This window comes from Siphateles boraxobius, unplaced genomic scaffold (assembly GCF_051911475.1).
Source record: "Siphateles boraxobius isolate OS27281-9 unplaced genomic scaffold, OSU_SipBor_1 137, whole genome shotgun sequence".
Classification (NCBI taxonomy): Eukaryota; Metazoa; Chordata; class Actinopteri; order Cypriniformes; family Leuciscidae; genus Siphateles; species Siphateles boraxobius.
In genome coordinates this window covers 2,420,052-2,432,500 of record NW_027508741.1, presented here as the reverse complement: position 1 = coordinate 2,432,500, position 12,449 = coordinate 2,420,052, and the positions used below count along the sequence as shown (strand labels likewise).

Sequence of the window (12,449 nt, the reverse complement as noted above, 5' to 3'; positions counted from 1 at the left end):
AAATATAATAAACTTTGAATTTTGAAAATGTACTCACACTTGACGGCGAGGCAGATCTGGTAGGCCATGTGTCTGACCTGACTGATGGAGTAGGGAAGGTAATTATTCTCCTTCATGAAGTCAAAGGTACTGAGCGCTAACAGCTCAAAGCTGATGCACATGTGACCATGATAGTCGAACCAGTCCAGCATCTGCACACACAGACTGACGGGACGGAAAATGAGGTCCGGTTAATATAAAAATAAAACGTTACATTTGGAAAGTAACAGATGTGTGTTGCTGTTGTCTTTTGGGAAAAAGCTGAAAAACACATTATAAGCTGTTGGACTCGAGACTAACATAATGGTAAAGAAATTAAAGTCTCCATGTGGTGAAAATCCAGCTCGTTTATGTCTATGTGGAGAAATATGCTTTAAGACAAGCATGTGTAAATTCATAAGTCGACAGCATTGCTGAGTATTTCCTCCTTAAAACTGCAGTGAACCAAAGACAGTCTCAAAAACACGCTTTGAAATCGCTGGTGTTTCTGACGTCACAAACTACCTTGTAACCAATCAGATCAACGTGTGATCGTCAACGAGTGGATCTCTGAGTGAGTGGAAGCGGGGCTCATTTGCATATTCATAGAACTCCGCATACTAAATGAGGCAAGGGTGTCAAATTACATCCAAGATATTTTAAGGCATGAAGAAAAGAAAAACGTTTAAATGTGTAAATTTGGTGATCAAAGATGAGTTTTAAGGGATAAAATGATTGACTACAGGGGGACTTCAAATGTAAAACTAATTATATTAGCACTGAATTGGTGAAGGAACACAGATTGTCATGTAAAAATTGTGTTGTGATACTACTTTTTTTATCAAACCAGTGTTCTATGTCCTGTTCACATGTTTTTTGTTTGTAATCTCTTGAGGTGGATGTAACATTCACATAAAACTTACAACTAAATACTCAGAAAACTATGGAAGCTTGATTCTGCTACGCAATAAAAAAAATTAAAAAGGCAATTGCGACTTTTTTTCTTACAATTCTGACTTAATTTCTCAAAATTTTTAATTTGTATCTAAACTGAATAAATTGCGAAAAAAACAACAACTCAGAATTGCAAGATATAAACTCGCAATTAAGACAAAAATGTGAGAATTTGCGAGATATAAACTTAAAATTGTGAGAAAACAGTCAAATAAAAATAATGAGAATAGTGAGATAAAAGGGTCACAATTACCTTTTAAATTTTTTTTCGATGGAAACTAAATAAAATGTATAAGTTGTAAAATGAATCATTACATTTTTCTCATAATGACACTTACTTCTTGTTTTCTGGATCTTTCTGGTTGATTTTCTCCAGAACGTTGATCTCCAGACGAGCTGCTTCTTTGTATTTCTCCACGTTCTTAATGATCTTCAGAGCGATGTGAGAGCCTCCCCTGTAACACACACACACACACACACACACACACACACACACACACACACACACACACACACACACACACACACACACACACACACACACACACACACACACACACACACACACAGTGAAACACCTGTGAAAGTCAGCTGAGAATCAGTCAGTTTTTGTGTGTGTGTGTGAGTGTGTGTGTGTGTGTGTGTGAGTGATCAACCTGTGATGATCGATGCACTCCACCACTTTCCCAAAGGTTCCCTCCCCGAGCGTTCCCACGATCTCATCTGCACAAGAAGCAGAAACATCACTAAAAAACACAATGTGACAGTGAATGTAGAGTATAGTGTGTGTAGAGATGAGTGTGACACTGAATGTAGAGTATAGTGTGTAGAGATGAGTGTGACAGTGAATGTAGAGTATAGTGTGTGTAGAGATGAGTGTGACAGTGAATGTAGAGTATAGTGTGTGTAGAGATGAGTGTGACAGTGAATGTAGAGTATAGTGTGTGTAGAGATGAGTGTGACAGTGAATGTAGAGTATAGTGTGTAGAGATGAATGTTACAGTGAATGTAGAGTATAGTGTGGAGATGAGTGTGACACTGAATGTAGAGTATAGTGTGTAGAGATGAGTGTGACAGTGAAAGTTGAGTATAGTGTGTGTAGAGATGAGTGTGACAGATAATGTAGAGTATAGTGTGTAGAGATGAGTGTGACAGTGAATGTAGAGTATAGTGTGTAGAGATGAGTGTGACAGTGAATGTAGAGTATAGTGTGTAGAGATGAGTGTGACAGTGAATGTAGAGTATAGTGTGTGTAGAGATGAGTGTGACAGATAATGTAGAGTATAGTGTGTGTAGAGATGAGTGTGACAGTGAATGTAGAGTATAGTGTGTGTAGAGATGAGTGTGACAGTGAATGTAGAGTATAGTGTGTGTAGAGATGAGTGTGACAGTGAATGTAGAGTATAGTGTGTAGAGATGAGTGTTACAGTGAATGTAGAGTATAGTGTGTAGAGATGAGTGTGACACTGAATGTAGAGTATAGTGTGTAGAGATGAGTGTGACAGTGAATGTAGAGTATAGTGTGTGTAGAGATGAGTGTGACAGATAATGTAGAGTATAGTGTGTGTAGAGATGAATGTGACAGATAATGTAGAGTATAGTGTGTGTAGAGATGAGTGTGACAGTGAATGTAGAGTATAGTGTGTGTAGAGATGAGTGTGACAGTGAATGTAGAGTAGTGTGTGTAGAGATGAGTGTGACACTGAATGTAGAGTATAGTGTGTAGAGATGAGTGTGACAGTGAATGTAGAGTATAGTGTGTGTAGAGATGAGTGTGACAGTGAATGTAGAGTATAGTGTGTAGAGATGAGTGTTACAGTGAATGTAGAGTATAGTGTGTAGAGAGTAGTGTGACACTGAATGTAGAGTATAGTGTGTAGAGATGAGTGTGACAGTGAATGTAGAGTATAGTGTGTGTAGAGATGAGTGTGACAGATAATGTAGAGTATAGTGTGTAGAGATGAGTGTGACAGTGAATGTAGAGTATAGTGTGTGTAGAGATGAGTGTGACAGATAATGTAGAGTATAGTGTGTGTAGAGATGAGTGTGACAGTGAATGTAGAGTATAGTGTGTGTAGAGATGAGTGTGACAGTGAATGTAGAGTAGTGTGTGTAGAGATGAGTGTGACACTGAATGTAGAGTATAGTGTGTAGAGATGAGTGTGACAGTGAATGTAGAGTATAGCGTGTGTAGAGGTGAGTGTGACAGTGAATGTAGAGTATAGTGTGTAGAGATGAGTGTGACACTGAATGTAGAGTATAGTGTGTGTAGAGATGAGTGTGACAGTGAATGTAGAGTATAGTGTGTGTAGAGATGAGTGTGACAGTGAATGTAGAGTATAGTGTGTTTAGAGATGAGTGTGACAGTGAATGTAGAGTATAGTGTGTGTAGAGATGAGTGTGACAGTGAATGTAGAGTATAGTGTGTGTAGAGATGAGTGTGACAGTGAATGTAGAGTATAGTGTGTGTAGAGATGAGTGTGACAGTGAATGTAGAGTATAGTGTGTTTAGAGATGAGTGTGACAGTGAATGTAGAGTATAGTGTGTGTAGAGATGAGTGTGACAGTGAATGTAGAGTATAGTGTGTGTAGAGATGAGTGTGACAGATAATGTAGAGTATAGTGTGTGTAGAGATGAGTGTGACAGTGAATGTAGAGTATAGTGTGTGTAGAGATGAGTGTGACAGTGAATGTAGAGTATAGTGTGTGTAGAGATGAGTGTGACAGTGAATGTAGAGTATAGTGTGTAGAGATGAGTGTTACAGTGAATGTAGAGTATAGTGTGTAGAGATGAGTGTGACACTGAATGTAGAGTATAGTGTGTAGAGATGAGTGTGACAGTGAATGTAGAGTATAGTGTGTGTAGAGATGAGTGTGACAGATAATGTAGAGTATAGTGTGTGTAGAGATGAATGTGACAGATAATGTAGAGTATAGTGTGTGTAGAGATGAGTGTGACAGTGAATGTAGAGTATAGTGTGTGTAGAGATGAGTGTGACAGTGAATGTAGAGTAGTGTGTGTAGAGATGAGTGTGACACTGAATGTAGAGTATAGTGTGTAGAGATGAGTGTGACAGTGAATGTAGAGTATAGTGTGTGTAGAGATGAGTGTGACAGTGAATGTAGAGTATAGTGTGTAGAGATGAGTGTTACAGTGAATGTAGAGTATAGTGTGTAGAGAGTAGTGTGACACTGAATGTAGAGTATAGTGTGTAGAGATGAGTGTGACAGTGAATGTAGAGTATAGTGTGTGTGTAGAGATGAGTGTGACAGATAATGTAGAGTATAGTGTGTAGAGATGAGTGTGACAGTGAATGTAGAGTATAGTGTGTGTAGAGATGAGTGTGACAGATAATGTAGAGTATAGTGTGTGTAGAGATGAGTGTGACAGTGAATGTAGAGTATAGTGTGTGTAGAGATGAGTGTGACAGTGAATGTAGAGTAGTGTGTGTAGAGATGAGTGTGACACTGAATGTAGAGTATAGTGTGTAGAGATGAGTGTGACAGTGAATGTAGAGTATAGCGTGTGTAGAGGTGAGTGTGACAGTGAATGTAGAGTATAGTGTGTAGAGATGAGTGTGACACTGAATGTAGAGTATAGTGTGTGTAGAGATGAGTGTGACAGTGAATGTAGAGTATAGTGTGTGTAGAGATGAGTGTGACAGTGAATGTAGAGTATAGTGTGTTTAGAGATGAGTGTGACAGTGAATGTAGAGTATAGTGTGTGTAGAGATGAGTGTGACAGTGAATGTAGAGTATAGTGTGTGTAGAGATGAGTGTGACAGTGAATGTAGAGTATAGTGTGTAGAGATGAGTGTGACAGTGAATGTAGAGTAGTGTGTGTAGAGATGAGTGTGACAGTGAATGTAGAGTATAGTGTGTGTAGAGATGAGTGTGAGAGTGAATGTAGAGTATAGTGTGTGTAGAGATGAGTGTGACAGTGAATGTAGAGTATAGTGTGTAGAGATGAGTGTGACAGTGAATGTAGAGTAGTGTGTGTAGAGATGAGTGTGACAGTGAATGTAGAGTATAGTGTGTGTAGAGATGAGTGTGACAGTGAATGTAGAGTATAGTGTGTGTAGAGATGAGTGTGACACTGAATGTAGAGTATAGTGTGTGTAGAGATGAGTGTGACAGTGAATGTAGAGTATAGTGTGTGTAGAGATGAGTGTGACAGTGAATGTAGAGTATAGTGTGTAGAGATGAGTGTGACACTGAATGTAGAGTATAGTGTGTGTAGAGATGAGTGTGACACTGAATGTAGAGTATAGTGTGTGTAGAGATGAGTGTGACAGTGAATGTAGAGTATAGTGTGTGTAGAGATGAGTGTGACACTGAATGTAGAGTATAGTGTGTGTAGAGATGAGTGTGACACTGAATGTAGAGTAAATTGTGTGTAGAGATGAGTGTGACAGTGAATGTAGAGTATAGTGTGTGTAGAGATGAGTGTGACAGTGAATGTAGAGTATAGTGTGTAGAGATGAGTGTGACAGTGAATGTAGAGTATAGTGTGTGTAGAGATGAGTGTGACAGATAATGTAGAGTATAGTGTGTGTAGAGATGAGTGTGACAGTGAATGTAGAGTATAGTGTTTGTAGAGATGAGTGTGACAGTGAATGTAGAGTATAGTGTGTGTAGAGATGAGTGTGACAGTGAATGTAGAGTATAGTGTGTAGAGATGAGTGTTACAGTGAATGTAGAGTATAGTGTGTAGAGATGAGTGTGACACTGAATGTAGAGTATAGTGTGTAGAGATGAGTGTGACAGTGAATGTAGAGTATAGTGTGTGTAGAGATGAGTGTGACAGATAATGTAGAGTATAGTGTGTGTAGAGATGAATGTGACAGATAATGTAGAGTATAGTGTGTGTAGAGATGAGTGTGACAGTGAATGTAGAGTATAGTGTGTGTAGAGATGAGTGTGACAGTGAATGTAGAGTAGTGTGTGTAGAGATGAGTGTGACACTGAATGTAGAGTATAGTGTGTAGAGATGAGTGTGACAGTGAATGTAGAGTATAGTGTGTGTAGAGATGAGTGTGACAGTGAATGTAGAGTATAGTGTGTAGAGATGAGTGTTACAGTGAATGTAGAGTATAGTGTGTAGAGAGTAGTGTGACACTGAATGTAGAGTATAGTGTGTAGAGATGAGTGTGACAGTGAATGTAGAGTATAGTGTGTGTAGAGATGAGTGTGACAGATAATGTAGAGTATAGTGTGTAGAGATGAGTGTGACAGTGAATGTAGAGTATAGTGTGTGTAGAGATGAGTGTGACAGATAATGTAGAGTATAGTGTGTGTAGAGATGAGTGTGACAGTGAATGTAGAGTATAGTGTGTGTAGAGATGAGTGTGACAGTGAATGTAGAGTAGTGTGTGTAGAGATGAGTGTGACACTGAATGTAGAGTATAGTGTGTAGAGATGAGTGTGACACTGAATGTAGAGTATAGCGTGTGTAGAGGTGAGTGTGACAGTGAATGTAGAGTATAGTGTGTAGAGATGAGTGTGACACTGAATGTAGAGTATAGTGTGTGTAGAGATGAGTGTGACAGTGAATGTAGAGTATAGTGTGTGTAGAGATGAGTGTGACAGTGAATGTAGAGTATAGTGTGTTTAGAGATGAGTGTGACAGTGAATGTAGAGTATAGTGTGTGTAGAGATGAGTGTGACAGTGAATGTAGAGTATAGTGTGTGTAGAGATGAGTGTGACAGTGAATGTAGAGTATAGTGTGTAGAGATGAGTGTGACAGTGAATGTAGAGTAGTGTGTGTAGAGATGAGTGTGACAGTGAATGTAGAGTATAGTGTGTGTAGAGATGAGTGTGACAGTGAATGTAGAGTATAGTGTGTGTAGAGATGAGTGTGACAGTGAATGTAGAGTATAGTGTGTAGAGATGAGTGTGACAGTGAATGTAGAGTAGTGTGTGTAGAGATGAGTGTGACAGTGAATGTAGAGTATAGTGTGTGTAGAGATGAGTGTGACAGTGAATGTAGAGTATAGTGTGTGTAGAGATGAGTGTGACACTGAATGTAGAGTATAGTGTGTGTAGAGATGAGTGTGACAGTGAATGTAGAGTATAGTGTGTGTAGAGATGAGTGTGACAGTGAATGTAGAGTATAGTGTGTAGAGATGAGTGTGACACTGAATGTAGAGTATAGTGTGTGTAGAGATGAGTGTGACACTGAATGTAGAGTATAGTGTGTGTAGAGATGAGTGTGACAGTGAATGTAGAGTATAGTGTGTGTAGAGATGAGTGTGACACTGAATGTAGAGTATAGTGTGTGTAGAGATGAGTGTGACACTGAATGTAGAGTAAATTGTGTGTAGAGATGAGTGTGACAGTGAATGTAGAGTATAGTGTGTGTAGAGATGAGTGTGACAGTGAATGTAGAGTATAGTGTGTGTAGAGATGAGTGTGACAGTGAATGTAGAGTATAGTGTGTAGAGATGAGTGTGACAGTGAATGTAGAGTAGTGTGTGTAGAGATGAGTGTGACAGTGAATGTAGAGTATAGTGTGTAGAGATGAGTGTGACAGTGAACGTAGAGTATAGTGTGTGTAGAGATGAGTGTGACACTGAATGTAGAGTATAGTGTGTAGAGATGAGTGTGACACTGAATGTAGAGTATAGTGTGTAGAGATGAGTGTGACACTGAATGTAGAGTATAGTGTGTGTAGAGATGAGTGTGACAGTGAATGTAGAGTATAGTGTGTGTAGAGATGAGTGTGACAGTGAATGTAGAGTATAGTGTGTAGAGATGAGTGTGACACTGAATGTAGAGTATAGTGTGTGTAGAGATGAGTGTGACAGTGAATGTAGAGTATAGTGTGTAGAGATGAGTGTGACACTGAATGTAGAGTATAGTGTGTGTAGAGATGAGTGTGACAGTGAATGTAGAGTATAGTGTGTGTAGAGATGAGTGTGACAGTGAATGTAGAGTATAGTGTGTAGAGATGAGTGTGACAGTGAATGTAGAGTATAGTGTGTGTAGAGATGAGTGTGACAGTGAATGTAGAGTATAGTGTGTAGAGATGAGTGTGACAGTGAATGTAGAGTATAGTGTGTGTAGAGATGAGTGTGACAGTGAATGTAGAGTATAGTGTGTAGAGATGAGTGTGACAGTGAATGTAGAGTATAGTGTGTGTAGAGATGAGTGTGACAGTGAATGTAGAGTATAGTGTGTGTAGAGATGAGTGTGACACTGAATGTAGAGTATAGTGTGTGTAGAGATGAGTGTGACACTGAATGTAGAGTATAGTGTGTTTAGAGATGAGTGTGACACTGAATGTAGAGTATAGTGTGTGTAGAGATGAGTGTGACACTGAATGTAGAGTATAGTGTGTAGAGATGAGTGTGACACTGAATGTAGAGTATAGTGTGTGTAGAGATGAGTGTGACAGTGAATGTAGAGTATAGTGTGTGTAGAGATGAGTGTGACACTGAATGTAGAGTATAGTGTGTGTAGAGATGCGTGTGACAGTGAATGTAGAGTATAGTGTGTGTAGAGATGAGTGTGACAGTGAATGTAGAGTATAGTGTGTAGAGATGAGTGTGACAGTGAATGTAGAGTATAGTGTGTAGAGATGAGTGTGACAGTGAATGTAGAGTATAGTGTGTGTAGAGATGAGTGTGACAGTGAATGTAGAGTATAGTGTGTGTAGAGATGAGTGTGACAGTGAATGTAGAGTATAGTGTGTGTAGAGATGAGTGTGACAGTGAATGTAGAGTATAGTGTGTGTAGAGATGAGTGTGACAGTGAATGTAGAGTATAGTGTGTGTAGAGATGAGTGTGACAGTGAATGTAGAGTATAGTGTGTGTAGAGATGAGTGTGACAGTGAATGTAGAGTATAGTGTGTGTAGAGATGAGTGTGACAGTGAATGTAGAGTATAGTGTGTAGAGATGAGTGTGACAGTGAATGTAGAGTATAGTGTGTGTAGAGATGAGTGTGACACTGAATGTAGAGTATAGTGTGTGTAGAGATGAGTGTGACACTGAATGTAGAGTATAGTGTGTAGAGATGAGTGTGACACTGAATGTAGAGTATAGTGTGTGTAGAGATGAGTGTGACAGTGAATGTAGAGTATAGTGTGTGTAGAGATGAGTGTGACACTGAATGTAGAGTATAGTGTGTGTAGAGATGCGTGTGACACTGAATGTAGAGTATAGTGTGTGTAGAGATGAGTGTGACAGTGAATGTAGAGTATAGTGTGTGTAGAGATGAGTGTGACACTGAATGTAGAGTATAGTGTGTAGAGATGAGTGTGACACTGAATGTAGAGTATAGTGTGTAGAGATGAGTGTGACACTGAATGTAGAGTAGAGTATAGTGTGTAGAGATGAGTGTGACACTGAATGTAGAGTATAGTGTGTAGAGATGAGTGTGACACTGAATGTAGAGTATAGTGTGTAGAGATGAGTGTGACACTGAATGTAGAGTATAGTGTGTAGAGATGAGTGTGACACTGAATGTAGAGTATAGTGTGTGTAGAGATGAGTGTGACAGTGAATGTAGAGTATAGTGTGTGTAGAGATGAGTGTGACAGTGAATGTAGAGTAGTGTGTGTAGAGATGAGTGTGACAGTGAATGTAGAGTATAGTGTGTGTAGAGATGAGTGTGACACTGAATGTAGAGTATAGTGTGTAGAGATGAGTGTGACAGTGAATGTAGAGTATAGTGTGTGTAGAGATGAGTGTGACACTGAATGTAGAGTATAGTGTGTAGAGATGAGTGTGACAGTGAATGTAGAGTATAGTGTGTGTAGAGATGAGTGTGAGAGTGAATGTAGAGTATAGTGTGTAGAGATGAGTGTGACAGTGAATGTAGAGTATAGTGTGTGTAGAGATGAGTGTGACACTGAATGTAGAGTAAAGTGTGTGTAGAGATGAGTGTGACAGTGAATGTAGAGTATAGTGTGTGTAGAGATCAGTGTGACGCTGAATGTAGAGTATAGTGTGTAGAGATGAGTGTGACACTGAATGTAGAGTATAGAGTGTAGAGATGAGTGTGACACTGAATGTAGAGTATAGTGTGTGTAGAGATGAGTGTGACAGTGAATGTAGAGTATAGTGTGTGTAGAGATGAGTGTGACGCTGAATGTAGAGTATAGTGTGTGTAGAGATGAGTGTGACAGTGAATGTAGAGTATAGTGTGTGTAGAGATGAGTGTGACACTGAATGTAGAGTATAGTGTGTAGAGATGAGTGTGACACTGAATGTAGAGTATAGTGTGTGTAGAGATGAGTGTGACAGTGAATGTAGAGTATAGTGTGTGTAGAGATGAGTGTGACAGTGAATGTAGAGTATAGTGTGTGTAGAGATGAGTGTGACACTGAATGTAGAGTAAAGTGTGTGTAGAGATGAGTGTGACAGTGAATGTAGAGTATAGTGTGTGTAGAGATGAGTGTGACACTGAATGTAGAGTATAGTGTGTAGAGATGAGTGTGACAGTGAATGTAGAGTATAGTGTGTAGAGATGAGTGTGACAGTGAATGTAGAGTATAGTGTGTGTAGAGATGAGTGTGACAGTGAATGTAGAGTATAGTGTGTGTAGAGATGAGTGTGACAGTGAATGTAGAGTATAGTGTGTGTAGAGATGAGTGTGACAGTGAATGTAGAGTATAGTGTGTGTAGAGATGAGTGTGACAGTGAATGTAGAGTATAGTGTGTAGAGATGAGTGTGACACTGAATGTAGAGTATAGTGTGTGTAGAGATGAGTGTGACAGTGAATGTAGAGTATAGTGTGTAGAGATGAGTGTGACAGTGAATGTAGAGTATAGTGTGTGTAGAGATGAGTGTGACAGTGAATGTAGAGTATAGTGTGTAGAGATGAGTGTGACAGTGAATGTAGAGTATAGTGTGTGTAGAGATGAGTGTGACAGTGAATGTAGAGTATAGTGTGTAGAGATGAGTGTGACACTGAATGTAGAGTATAGTGTGTAGAGATGAGTGTGACACTGAATGTAAAGTATAGTGTGTGTAGAGATGAGTGTGACACTGAATGTAGAGTATAGTGTGTGTAGAGATGAGTGTGACACTGAATGTAGAGTATAGTGTGTGTAGAGATGAGTGTGACACTGAATGTAGAGTATAGTGTGTGTAGAGATGAGTGTGACACTGAATGTAGAGTATAGTGTGTAGAGATGAGTGTGACACTGAATGTAGAGTATAGTGTGTGTAGAGATGAGTGTGACAGTGAATGTAGAGTATGTGACACTGAATGTAGAGTATAGTGTGTGTAGAGATGCGTGTGACAGTGAATGTAGAGTATAGTGAGTGTAGAGATGAGTGTGACACTGAATGTAGAGTATAGTGTGTAGAGATGAGTGTGACAGTGAATGTAGAGTATAGTGTGTGTAGAGATGAGTGTGACAGTGAATGTAGAGTAGTGTGTGTAGAGATGAGTGTGACAGTGAATGTAGAGTATAGTGTGTGTAGAGATGAGTGTGACAGTGAATGTAGAGTATAGTGTGTGTAGAGATGAGTGTGACACTGAATGTAGAGTATAGTGTGTGTAGAGATGAGTGTGACAGTGAATGTAGAGTATAGTGTGTGTAGAGATGAGTGTGACAGTGAATGTAGAGTATAGTGTGTGTGAGATGAGTGTGACAGTGAATGTAGAGTATAGTGTGTAGAGATGAGTGGACAGTGAATGTAGAGTATAGTGTGTGTAGAGATGAGTGTGACACTGAATGTAGAGTATAGTGTGTGTAGAGATGAGTGTGACACTGAATGTAGAGTATAGTGTGTAGAGATGAGTGTGACACTGAATGTAGAGTATAGTGTGTGTAGAGATGAGTGTGAGAGTGAATGTAGAGTATAGTGTGTGTAGAGATGAGTGTGACACTGAATGTAGAGTATAGTGTGTGTAGAGATGCATGTGACACTGAATGTAGAGTATAGTGTGTGTAGAGATGAGTGTGACAGTGAATGTAGAGTATAGTGTGTGTAGAGATGAGTGTGACACTGAATGTAGAGTATAGTGTGTAGAGATGAGTGTGACACTGAATGTAGAGTATAGTGTGTAGAGATGAGTGTGACACTGAATGTAGAGTAGAGTATAGTGTGTAGAGATGAGTGTGACACTGAATGTAGAGTATAGTGTGTAGAGATGAGTGTGACACTGAATGTAGAGTATAGTGTGTAGAGATGAGTGTGACACTGAATGTAGAGTATAGTGTGTAGAGATGAGTGTGACACTGAATGTAGAGTATAGTGTGTAGAGATGAGTGTGACACTGAATGTAGAGTATAGTGTGTGTAGAGATGAGTGTGACAGTGAATGTAGAGTATAGTGTGTGTAGAGATGAGTGTGACAGTGAATGTAGAGTAGTGTGTGTAGAGATGAGTGTGACAGTGAATGTAGAGTATAGTGTGTGTAGAGATGAGTGTGACACTGAATGTAGAGTATAGTGTGTAGAGATGAGTGTGACAGTGAATGTAGAGTATAGTGTGTGTAGAGATGAGTGTGACACTGAATGT

General features: G+C 39.4%; 1 protein-coding gene across 3 annotated transcripts in view; it reads right to left on the bottom strand.

Annotated features, from left to right (window-relative positions):
* The window catches only part of clk2b (CDC-like kinase 2b), a 36,135-nt gene that overhangs the window by 11,296 nt on the left and 12,390 nt on the right, over positions 1-12,449 (bottom strand). For all 3 annotated transcript variants that reach the window (XM_077229992.1, XM_077229991.1, XM_077229994.1), the window contains 3 exons: positions 1,629-1,695; positions 1,311-1,427; positions 38-204 (listed from right to left, as the gene is read on the bottom strand). In XM_077229992.1, coding sequence (XP_077086107.1) covers positions 38-204; positions 1,311-1,427; positions 1,629-1,695 — 351 coding nt within the window. The remainder of the gene's footprint in view (positions 1-37; positions 205-1,310; positions 1,428-1,628; positions 1,696-12,449) is intronic.